At 43.9% G+C, this 12772-nt stretch overlaps 2 protein-coding genes across 2 annotated transcripts; one reads left to right on the forward strand and one right to left on the reverse strand.

Moving 5' to 3' along the window:
- Positions 1-340: 340 nt before the first annotated feature.
- On the reverse strand, positions 341-802 carry LOC146526633 (uncharacterized). The gene has a single exon (XM_085206924.1). The coding sequence runs from the start codon at positions 800-802 to the stop codon at positions 341-343; it is 462 nt and encodes a 153-aa protein (XP_085063050.1).
- Positions 803-7949: 7147 nt separating this feature from the next.
- On the forward strand, positions 7950-8753 carry LOC146526634 (uncharacterized). The gene has a single exon (XM_085206925.1). The coding sequence runs from the start codon at positions 7950-7952 to the stop codon at positions 8751-8753; it is 804 nt and encodes a 267-aa protein (XP_085063051.1).
- Positions 8754-12772: the final 4019 nt, after the last annotated feature.

The raw sequence follows: 12772 nt of genomic DNA on the forward strand, positions 1-12772 counted from the left end.
GTATTTCCATCGACGAGTCGCTGACATCTGCAATCTACAAGAAGATTGTAAAATATCAAAAAATCTACGCCGATAATGGGCTTTGAAACATCAGCGATGGTAAATTTCCAGGTGAAAGTACGTTTCAGTCCTAGGTCTAAGTGCAATAATGTAGGACCGTAAGTATGAATGACTGTACCGTTCGCCGCCATAAGTTCATACTTTGTCTTGGTACAGGGCGCCTTGGTAGCCAACCGTGGAAAAACGCAGAGATCCGAGCCAGTATCAATGAGGAAAAGCATTTTTGAAATACGGTCGGTAATGAAAAGACGGCCTGTAGGTAAAGGGCAGACGTTGGCCGCTACTTCCGGCTGCCCAGAGAGTTTTCCGACTCTCCGTAACTACATGGCTGCACACATTTTTTAGCATTTGAACCAAATTTAAAATGGTACCAACATTTTTGCTGGGTAGTCGACTTCCTGCGATGTCTGGAATGGCTCCGGGAACGCTCTTTAAATTTTGATGAGACCGAGTTGTGACGTACGTGGGTCGAGAGTTCCGATACCTGCTTGGTCAGGAGTTGGATCTGCTTGGCCATTTCTTCCAACATGGAGGATGCAGGGGGTGTGGCCATCGCAGATGTGCTTGCGACCTGTGGTGATGAGGGTGCTATCTCATGCACTTTGTCTGCCAGGTCAGCTAATTTTTCGATAGGCAGATCAGGCTGTGAAGCTATAACCGTTTGAATGTTTTGTGGTAACCTACTCGACCATAATGTTTTTAAAAAATCCTTGGGGACAGATGAACCCGCAAGATCTTGCATGTATCGCAGAAACTGTGATGGCTTGCGATCACCTAGCTGCTCGTGCCTCAGCTATTCAATTCAGTTAAATTCAGTTGAAACTGGTGTCGATCGTTCGGGCTTCGAGGGGCCTTCAAGGTGGTATACAACCCGCGGGAATGCGCGGGAAGGTGCCGGCGGTTAGTGGCGAAAACCGATTTTTTCAGTTTTCCCCGCTCGGATTCAGTTGAAACTGGTGTCGATCGTTCGGGCTCCGAGGGGCCTTCAAGATGGTATACAACCCGCGGGAATGCGCGGGAAGGTGCCGGCAGTAAGTGGCGAAAACCGATTTTTTCAGTTTTCCCCGCTCGGATTCAGTTGAAACTGGTGTCGATGGCGGTAAGTGGCGAAAACCGATTTTTTCAGTTTTACCCGCTCGGATTCAGTTGAAACTGGTGTCGATCGTTCGGGCTCCGAGGGGCCTTCAAGGTGGTATACAACCCGCGGGAATGCGCGGGAAGGTGCGGGCGGTAAGTGGAAAAAACCGATTTTTTCAGTTTTCCCCGCTCGGATTCAGTTGATACTGGTGTCGATCGTTCGGGCTCCGAGGGGCCTTCAAGGTGGTATACAACCCGCGGGAATGCGCGGGAAGGTGCGGGCGGTAAGTGGCGAAAACCGATTTTTTCAGTTTTCCCCGCTCGGATTCAGTTGAAACTGGTGTCGATCGTTCGGGCTCCGAGAGGCCTTCAAGGTGGTATACAACCCGAGGGAATGCGCGGGAAGGTGCGGGCGGTAAGTGGAAAAAACCGATTTTTTCAGTTTTCCCCGCTCGGATTCAGTTGAAACTGGTGTCGATCGTTCGGGCTCCGAGGGGCCTTCAAGGTGGTATACAACACGCGGGAATGCGCGGGAAGGTGCGGGCGGTAAGTGGCGAAAACCGATTTTTTCAGTTTTCCCCGCTCGGATTCAGTTGAAACTGGTGTCGATCGTTCGGGCTCCGAGGGGCCTTCAAGGTGGTATACAACCCGCGGGAATGCGCGGGAAGGTGCGGGCAGTAAGTGGCGAAAACCGATTTTTTCAGTTTTCCCCGCTCGGATTCAGTTGAAACTGGTGTCGATCGTTCGGGCTTCGAGGGGCCTTCAAGGTGGTATACAACCCGCGGGAATGCGCGGGAAGGTGCGGGCGGTAAGTGGCGAAAACCGATTTTTTCAGTTTTCCCCGCTCGGATTCAGTTGAAACTGGTGTCGATCGTTCGGGCTCCGAGGGGCCTTCAAGGTGGTATACAACCCGAAGTTGGAAGGTGAAGGTGCGGGCGGTAAGTGGCGAAAACCGATTTTTTCACTTTTCCCCGCTCGGATTCAGTTGAAACTGGTGTCGATCGTTCGGGCTCCGAGGGGCCTTCAAGGTGGTATACAACCCGCGGGAATGTGCGGGAAGGTGCCGGCGGTAAGTGACGAAAACCTTTTTTTTCAGTTTTCCCCGCTCGGATTCAGTTGAAACTGGTGTCGATCGTTCGGGCTCCGAGGGGCCTTCAAGGTGGTATACAACCCGCGGGAATGCGCGGGAAGGTGCCGGCGGTTAGTGGCGAAAACCGATTTTTTCAGTTTTCCCCGCTCGGATTCAGTTGAAACTGACGTCGATCGTTCGGGCTCCGAGGGGCCTTCAAGGTGGTATACAACCCGCGGGAATGCGCGGGAAGGTGCCGGCGGTAAGTGGCGAAAACCGATTTTTTCCAACCCGCAGGAATGTGCGGGAAGGTGGGGGCGGTAAGTGACGAAAACCGATTTTTTCAGTTTTCCCCGCTCGGATTCAGTTGAAACTGGTGTCGATCGTTCGGGCTCCGAGGGGCCTTCAAGGTGATATACAACCCGCGGGAATGCGCGGGAAGGTGCCGGCGGTAAGTGGCGAAAACCGATTTTTTCCAACCCGCAGGAATGTGCGGGAAGGTGCGGGCGGTAAGTGACGAAAACCGATTTTTTCAGTTTTCCCCGCTCGGATTCAGTTGAAACTGGTGTCGATCGTTCGGGCTCCGAGGGGCCTTCAAGGTGGTATACAACCCGCGGGAATGCGCGGGAAGGTGCGGGCGGTAAGTGGAAAAAACCGATTTTTTCAGTTTTCCCCGCTCGGATTCAGTTGAAACTGGTGTCGATCGGTCGGGCTTCGAGGGGCCTTCAAGGTGGTATACAACCCGCGGGAATGCGCGGGAAGGTGCCGGCGGTTAGTGGCGGTTTTCCCCGCTCGGATTCAGTTGAAACTGGTGTCGATCGTTCGGGCTCCGAGGGGCTTTCAAGGTGGTATACAACCCGCGGGAATGCGCGGGAAGGTGCGGGCGGTAAGTGGCGAAAACCGATTTTTTCAGTTTTCCCCGCTCGGATTCAGTTGAAACTGGTGTCGATGGCGGTAAGTGGCGAAAACCGATTTTTTCAGTTTTCCCCGCTCGGATTCAGTTGAAACTGGTGTCGATCGTTCGGGCTCCGAGGGGCCTTCAAGGTGGTATACAACCCGCGGAAATGCGCGGGAAGGTGCGGGCGGTAAGTGGAAAAAACCGATTTTTTCAGTTTTCCCCGCTCGGATTCAGTTGATACTGATGTCGATCGTTCGGGCTTCGAGGGGCCTTTAAGGTGGTATACAACCCGCGGGAATGCGCGGGAAGGTGCCGGCGGTTAGTGGCGAAAACCGATTTTTTCAGTTTTCCCCGCTCGGATTCAGTTGAAACTGGTGTCGATCGTTCGGGCTCCGAGGGGCCTTCAAGGTGGTATACAACCCGCGGGAATGCGCAGGAAGGTGCGGGCGGTAAGTGGCGAAAACCGATTTTTTCAGTTTTCCCCGCTCGGATTCAGTTGAAACTGGTGTCGATCGTTCGTGCTCCGAGGGGCTTTCAAGGTGGTATAAAACCCGCGGGAATGCGCGGGAAGGTGCCGGCAATAAGTGGCGAAAACCGATTTTTTCAGTTTTCCCCGCTCGGATTCAGTTGATACTGGTGTCGATCGTTCGGGCTTCGAGGGGCCTTTAAGGTGGTATACAACCCGCGGGAATGCGCGGGAAGGTGCCGGCGGTTAGTGGCGAAAACCGATTTTTTCAGTTTTCCCCGCTCGGATTATAATAGATCTCGGATTATAATAGAGCTCGGATTATAGAATATATCTAATAATTTCAAAAATTATTGTGCATTTTACACTAAAATATAATTTTTTTATAATGAATTTAAATTCATCTTTAGAATATTTTATTCTTATTTTTTATTTTATTAATTAATAATTCCAATAAAATATTTTTCTTATTTATTTTATTTTTCAGAACTATAATTTCTATTTCATCAAATTCATGATTAGGATGCTGAATTGGCTTAGAAATTAATTTACTTAGATTTATCCCCTTAATCTCTTCCCCCAATAATCTATTAAATTCAGAAGCTTCCTTAAAATATTTTTTAACTCAATCTATTGCATCAATTATTTTTTTATTTTCTATCCTATTGAATTTATTTCTTATAAAAATATTTATTAATGATTTATTATCAATTATTATAAATTCTGCAATATTAATAAAAATAGGTTCTGTTCCTTTTCATTTTTGATTTCCTAATATTATAGAAGGATTATCATGATTTAATAGATTTATTTTAATAACATGACAAAAAATTTCACCAATAATTTTATTATCTTATAATATAAATTTTATTTTTTTAATTTTTGAATTAAGGATTAGACGGAGAAGAGGACAAGGGATGAGGAAGAGAGGTAAATTTCAGGAAACTATTGAGCAAGTAGGGTAGGGGCCTGCCCGGAGGAATGAGGTCCGCTAAATCAGATAGCTTGGACCATAGAGGGTGGGATGACAGCTGTAACATTTTACCAACAAACCGATCAGACAGGAATTGGCGACGGATAGGATAAGGAGGATCAACACACTCAACCTGCAGTGCGTTGGTGGGAGAAGACTTCATTGCACCTATAATAATTCGTAGGCATTTGTATTGGATCCTATTGAGTTTTTCAGTAGCAACTTTGTTAAAGGGGTCTAAAACAAATAATCCGTAGTCAATGTGACTACGGATAATGGCATTGTACAGTAGTTTGAGAGTATAAGGGTGTGCACGCCACCACACACCAGACACAGCTCTTAAAGCGTTGATGCCGTTTTCACATTTTTTACTGACATGTTCAGCATGGGCAATTCCGTTCAGTCTTTTATCGAGAATCATGCCTAAGAATTTAACATTTTCTGCTAATTGGATAGTATTATCCCAATACCCACTAAAACCTCACGGTGCTCCTCCTCGACCGCCACTGGCCGCGAGACACGGGGACGTGAGTCTTCCGCGAAACGCGGCGGCGGGAGCCTGCAAGGCACGTCGCGGAATCAAGGGTGTGTGGGCACCCTCGACGGCCTGCTCGGAGTAGCGCGCGGGAGCAACCTGTGCGTGCCTACTCGGGCCAGGTTGGTAGGCGGTCAGCTTCCCCAAGCTGACCGCCCTCTAGCACATTAGGGCGGAAGGCGGCGATCGTGTGCCGCCCTCCGGCGACCCGGTCTCTTACGGCGGATGGCGACTTCGGCAAAAGCCTCCCTCGCCCGTTCCGCCGACTCCTTCTCGAGCACCACTGCCTCGCAGAAGGATGAGACCGCATCCCACGACGTCTCGCTGCCGGCCATAGCCTTGACCACGGCCGGCAGGGAAAGGTCGTCCCCTATGACGTCGCGCAAAGCGCGACGTTGAGATGCCCAGGCTGAGCACACCTCCAACGTGTGCTGGGCCGTATCATCGAGGCAGTCGTCGCAGTGGTGGCAGCGAGCGTCGGGCTCCCTCCCGGCGATCCGACACAAGTAACCCCCGAAGCAGCCATGCCCCGTGAGCACCTGTGTCATGCGGAAGGTTAGGACGCCGTGACGCCGCGCTAACCACTGGCGGAACACTGGACGAACAGCCTCGATCGTCCTCAGGCCGGCAGTTGGCGTTGCCAGCCGAGTTTCCCACAACTCCATTGCGGCTACCCGCACCTCCTCAGTGCGTGCCTGGCTTGCCGGTTCCCCGGACACTAGGCCTATTATTTCTTCATTTGGTTCATATATTTCATTATTTTCCATAATTTTAATTATTATTATTATTTGAGAATCAATAATTAATCAACGAATAATCCTATTTTCATTAAATATACCATCCTCTATTGAATGATATCAAAATTTACCTCCTTCTGAACATTCTTATAATGAACTTCCTATTTTAAGAAATTTCTAATATGGCAGATTATATGTAATGGATTTAAACCCCATTTATAAAGGAATATCCTTTTTTTAGAAATGGCAACCTGATCTAATTTAAATTACCAAAATAGAGCTTCTCCATTAATAGAACAAATTATTTTTTTTCATGACCATACATTAATTATTTTAATTATAATTACAATTTTAGTAGCATATTTAATAATAAATTTATTTTTCAATAATTATATTAATCGATTTTTATTAGAGGGTCAAATAATTGAATTAATTTGAACTATTTTACCAGCTATTACTTTAATTTTTATTGCACTTCCATCATTACGATTGTTATATATTTTTAACCGACTTCTGTAAGAAAAGGAGGTTATCAATTCGACTGTATTTTTTTTTTATTATTTTTTTTTATGTTTGTTACCTCATAACTTTTGACTGGGTGAACCGATTTTGATATTTTTTTTTTATTTGAAAGGTGAAGCTTCCCGAATGGTCCCATTTTTTTTTGGTTCATGTCTGACAATGGTATCCATGAGAAAATCACATAAGTCTTAAATTTGCATTAGGTATGTGCGCGACAAATAGACGCATAACTTAATGTCGCGCAAACTGATTTTGATGATTCTTATTTTATTTGAAAGGATACACTTCAAGGATAATTTGGTGAAAGTTTGGCTAGATTCCGATTATGGAATCCGGTGAAATTTGAGAAAGTTTGTTTTTTTTGGTAAAAAATTGATTATACTGTAATAGTTAAAAGCAAAAACTTTTTAACTCGATGTCAGAAGTGAGATTCCTGATCGTTATATTTCTTTTCAATCAACCTCAAAAAAGAGAATGTTCTCATTTTCAACCAACTTCAAAAAAGGGAGATTCCCAATTCGCCCGAATACTTTTTATGTATGTTCTTGTCAATATACCAAAATGTTACTTTGCGCAAAAATAAACCCTAATTAAATGAAGTTTTACATGGGACATTCACAACCACTCGTTGACAACCACTACCACCACCATCACCACTCGTTCAAGAAGCATCATTTTAAGATCTACCCATCACTTAAAATCGTAAAATAAATTATTTTTTAACAAAAACAAAAACCGACTTCTAACAACGAACTAAAAAGTGAAAAATAATTTTACAAAGATTTTATTATTTTGAAGTCGGTGCTCAGTAGAACAAACAGGCTTAGTAATTAGATATTGTAGTAAAGGTGTTGTATTAGCATTAGCTTGACACCGACTTCAAAATAATAAAATCTTTGTAAAATTATTTTTCACTTTTTAGTTCGTTGTTAGAAGTCGGTTTTTGTTTTTGTTATAAATTAATTTATAGATGAACTTAATAATCCTTTAATTACATTAAAATCAATTGGACATCAATGATATTGAAGATATGAATATTCTGATTTTAATAACATTGAATTTGTAGGGAACATTACTTATTCAAAATTAATATTATTACATTTACTAGAATCATCCGCACGCAGCGCATTGGAACAATTCAAACCTGTTCCGAGTTTTTTTGCTATGCCTGTCGTAGGCTGCTAGCCAGCATCGCCACGTTTAAAGAGTCGGCTAGAATCGCTTGCGACATTCACTTGTGTATCCATTGCTCTCTTAGCTTGCATTCAATTCTCAACCTTAACTTCTTGCTATTACGTGCTAGTTTAGCTTGTATTTTCTATTGGTATTTATTTAAATTTCTTTATTTCCTTCTGTGATTATTTTCTCTTCACGTATCTGTGAGTTAAATAAATTTGGACAATTTCTCCACAAAATTTGGATTTTTAATTTTACTCATTTAGTGTAAAATAAATAAGATCATATTAAATAGTGGTATCACATCTCAACCGCTATATTGGTGACCCCTAAATTGGTGAGCACTACAATAAATACCTACGCTTACTGCTGGCAAGAAGATTTAAAACGGCAGGAGGCCATTTTAACGACCTTGGCAAGTGACCTCTGATACAAGATGGAGGACGCGACTACATCCAACGTGTGCAGAATTGGCGTGCGTATTCCACCATTCTGGCCGGAAGAACCAGCCCTTTGGTTTTCACAAATTGAAGGTCAGTTTGCTTTATCTAATATAACAAGTGATACTACAAAATTTTATTACGTTGCCGCTCAGTTAGATAATCAATTTGCTGTCGAGGTGAAGGATATTATCATTTCTCCTCCCGAGACGGATAAATACATCACTCTTAAAACGCAACTGATTAAAAGATTGTCTGCGTCTCAAGAAAAGAAAGTGATGCAGTTGCTGAGGCACGAGCAGCTAGGTGATCGCAAGCCATCACAGTTTCTGCGATACATGCAAGATCTTGCGGGTTCATCTGTCCCCAAGGATTTTTTAAAAACATTATGGTCGAGTAGGTTACCACAAAACATTCAAACAGTTATAGCTTCACAGCCTGATCTGCCTATCGAAAAATTAGCTGACCTGGCAGACAAAGTGCATGAGATAGCACCCTCATCACCACAGGTCGCAAGCACATCTGCGATGGCCACACCCCCTGCATCCTCCATGTTGGAAGAAATGGCCAAGCAGATCCAACTCCTGACCAAGCAGGTATCGGAACTCTCGACCCACGTACGTCACAACTCGGTCTCATCAAAATTTAAAGAGCGTTCCCGGAGCCATTCCAGACATCGCAGGAAGTCGACTACCCAGCAAAAATGTTGGTACCATTTTAAATTTGGTTCAAATGCTAAAAAATGTGTGCAGCCATGTAGTTACGGAGAGTCGGAAAACTCTCTGGGCAGCCGGAAGTAGCGGCCAACGTCTGCCCTTTACCTACAGGCCGTCTTTTCATTACCGACCGTATTTCAAAAATGCTTTTCCTCATTGATACTGGCTCGGATCTCTGCGTTTTTCCACGGTTGGCTACCAAGGCGCCCTGTACCAAGACAAAGTATGAACTCATGGCGGCGAACGGTACAGTCATTCATACTTACGGTCCTACATTGTTACACTTAGACCTAGGACTAAAGCGTACTTTCACCTGGAAATTTACCATCGCTGATGTTTCAAAGCCCATTATCGGCGTAGATTTTTTGATATTTTACAATCTTCTTGTAGATTGCAGATGTCAGCGACTCGTCGATGGAAATACCACTCTGTCAGTGCAAGCAATAAAAGAAAATATCTCCGATGACCTTGCGTCAGTCAAAGCCATTTCGGGAGAATCAAAATATCATCAGCTGCTTCATGAGTTTCCAGAGGTAACGAGACCATCAGGTACGTCTTCCTTACCTAAGCATAATACCGTGCATTACATCAAAACCATTCCCGGACCACCGGTTACCAGTAGACCTCGTCGTTTAGACCCAGTTAGACTGAAAGCAGCCAAAAAAGAATTTGACGATATGCTGTCACAGGGAACTGCCCGCTCCTCTAACAGTTCGTGGTCGTCCGCTCTGCACTTAGTTAAGAAGAAGGACGACGGATGGAGACCATGTGGTGATTACAGAGCACTCAATGCTCGCACAGTACCTGACAGGTATCCGATACGCCATACCCAGGATTTTTCCTACCAACTCTCTGGTTGTACAGTATTTTCAACTATCGATCTAGTCAAGGCGTACAATCAAATACCAGTACACGTCAATGATATCCACAAAACAGCCATTATAACTCCTTTTGGACTTTTCGAGTTCCCGTACATGACCTACGGACTGCGCAATGCAGCACAAACCTTTCAGAGGTTCATGGACGAAGTGCTACGTGATTTTGATGACTTTTGTTTTGGTTACTTAGACGACATTTTGGTATTTTCCAGTTCTGAAGAACAACATCAGCGCCACATCAGACTACTCTTCACCAGGCTCAAAGAGTATGGTGTTTTGATAAACACATCCAAGTGTGTCTTCGGGCAGCGACAGGTAAAATTTCTTGGTTACCTAGTGTCAGGTTCTGGGACTCAACCTTTAGAGACGAACGTAAAGAGCATAGAGGAGTGCAGTGTGCCGAAAACTGCTAAGGAATTACGACGTTTCCTCGGTATGTTCAATTTTTATCGGCGTTTTATTCCCGATGCCGCAAATATCCAAGCACCATTAGATGCTGCGCTTCTAGGACCTAAGATGAAAGGAGCTAAGCCGATCACTATGACGCCGGAGATGATGGAAGCCTTTCAAAAATGTAAGACTTGTTTATCTCAAGCCACATTACTGGCTCACCCAGATCCTTCTGCAGAGCTAGCTATTGCCACTGATGCTTCTGATGTCGGAATTGGAGCAGTTCTTCAACAACGTGTTAATAACGTATGGCAACCTCTTGGTTTCTTTTCTAAAAAATTAACATCTGCGCAGAAGAAGTATAGTCCTTACGACAGAGAACTGTTAGCCATTTATGAAGCCATTAAATATTTTCGACACATGGTTGAGGCTCGAAACTTCGTGATTCACACGGATCATAAACCTCTCACATATGCATTCAACATTAACAGGGAGAAATGCTCACCGCGCCAATATCGGTACTTTGATTATATTTCTCAGTTCACAACTATTATTCAATACTTACCAGGACGTTTGAACGTAGTGGCTGATACTCTGTCACGACTGGAAGAGGTGAGTCGATCTATCGATTACCAGGCTCTAGCACTTGCTCAAGATACTGATCCTGAACTGCTAGGTCTGCTTCAAAAAGGCTCATCGTTAAAACTGGTTAAGGTAGATTTGCCACACTGTAACCAGAAGTTATACTGTGACGTATCAATGTCTTCTCCGCGCCCGTTCATTACTGAGAAGTTTCGCCGACAAGTTTTTGAAACTTCACACAGCTTGAGCCATCCTGGTAGGACAGCTACAGTGCGGCTGGTTACACAGAGATTCGTATGGCCAGGGATTCGCAAAGACTGTAGAGAGTGGACACGAGAGTGTGTACTTTGTCAAAAGAGCAAAGTTCACCGTCATACCCTTGCTCCCTTATCCTCAATTCCAACTCCTACATCGAGGTTTGCACACATCCACCTCGACATCGTCGGACCTTTAACTATTTCGTCTGATTTCAGATATTGCCTTACTGTCATCGACCGTTTCACACGATGGCCTGAGGCATTCCCACTTAAGGACATCACAGCTGATTCCTGTGCTGCCGCTCTTCTCTCTGGTTGGATAGCAAGATTTGGTTGCCCTCTTCGAATTACAACCGATAGGGGTCGGCAATTCGAGTCGCATCTCTTCAAGGCACTATCAGCCATGGTTGGTGCACATCACTTTACGACTACTTCGTATCATCCAGCTTCCAACGGCTTGATCGAGAGACTCCATCGTCAGCTGAAGGCAGCTATCATGTGCCATCCCTCTTCGACCTGGACGGAAGCACTTCCCTTAGTGCTGCTGGGCATCCGTAGCGCTTGGAAGGATGATATTCAGGCTTCAGCGGCTGAGCTGGTCTACGGGGAGCCCCTTCGACTTCCAGGGCAATTTCTTGCACCCTCGGAGGATTACAGGACAGCAGATATCACAAATCTGGTCACTCGTCTTCGTGCTGGTATGGCACGACTCTCACCGAAGCCCACGTCATGGCATAGGACAGATCCTTTTTATATGCCAGCTGACCTTGCAGAGACAACACATGTTTTTTTACGGCAGGACCACGTCCGCAAACCACTGGAACCACCTTATGCAGGCCCATACAAGGTTCTCAAGAGGACTCCTAAATATTTCAAAATAGACATATGTGGTAAGCCTAATAACGTTAGTGTGGACAGGATCAAGCCCGCATATGTTACGAGAGAGGCCGTTCCTGCATCAAAGAGAATAATAACAGCACCAAAGGCTATCTCTCAATCTGACGTGGAGCAGACACTTGAGAAGCGGACGAGAAGCGGAAGAAGAGTCAAGTTTCCAGACTACTATCGCCCTTAACCAGGTCTCTGGGGGGGAGTACTGTAGGGAACATTACTTATTCAAAATTAATATTAATATATTTACTAGAATCATCCGGACGCAGCGCATTGGAACAATTCAAACCTGTTCCGAGTTTTTTTGCTATGCGTGTCGTAGGCTGCTAGCCAGCATCGCCACGTTTAAAGAGTCGGCTAGAATCGCTTGCGACATTCACTTGTGTATCCATTGCTCTCTTAGCTTGCATTCAATTCTCAACCTTAACTTCTTGCTATTACGTGCTAGTTTAGCTTGTATTTTCTATTGGTATTTATTTAAATTTCTTTATTTCCTTCTGTGATTATTTTCTCTTCACGTATCTGTGAGTTAAATAAATTTGGACAATTTCTCCACAAAATTTGGATTTTTAATTTTACTCATTTAGTGTAAAATAAATAAGATCATATTAAATAGTGGTATCACATCTCAACCGCTATAAATTTGATTCATATATTTTTCATTCAATCTGATGAAAATTTAAATAATTTTCGACTTTTAGATGTTGATAATCGAATTATTTTACCTATAAATAATCAAATTCGTATTTTAGTTACAGCTACAGATGTAATTCACTCTTGAACAATTCCATCATTAGGAGTAAAAATTGACGCTAATCCAGGACGATTAAATCAAACTAGATTTTTTATTAATCGTCCTGGAATTTATTATGGTCAATGTTCTGAAATTTGTGGGGCAAATCATAGTTTTGTACCTATTGTTATTGAAAGAATCCCTATAAAAAACTTTATTAATTGAATTAATAATTATTCATTAGATGACTGAAAGCAAGTACTGGTCTCTTAAACCATTTTATAGTGAATTAGCATTTACTTCTAATGATAAAGAATTAGTTAATAAATAACATAAATATGTCAAATTTAAATTATTACTTTTTGTAATATT

This window comes from Heliconius melpomene, unplaced genomic scaffold (genome assembly GCF_056956725.1).
Source record: "Heliconius melpomene rosina isolate 202511_hmr_F unplaced genomic scaffold, ASM5695672v1 ptg000039l, whole genome shotgun sequence".
In the NCBI taxonomy this organism is placed as follows: domain Eukaryota; kingdom Metazoa; phylum Arthropoda; class Insecta; order Lepidoptera; family Nymphalidae; genus Heliconius; species Heliconius melpomene.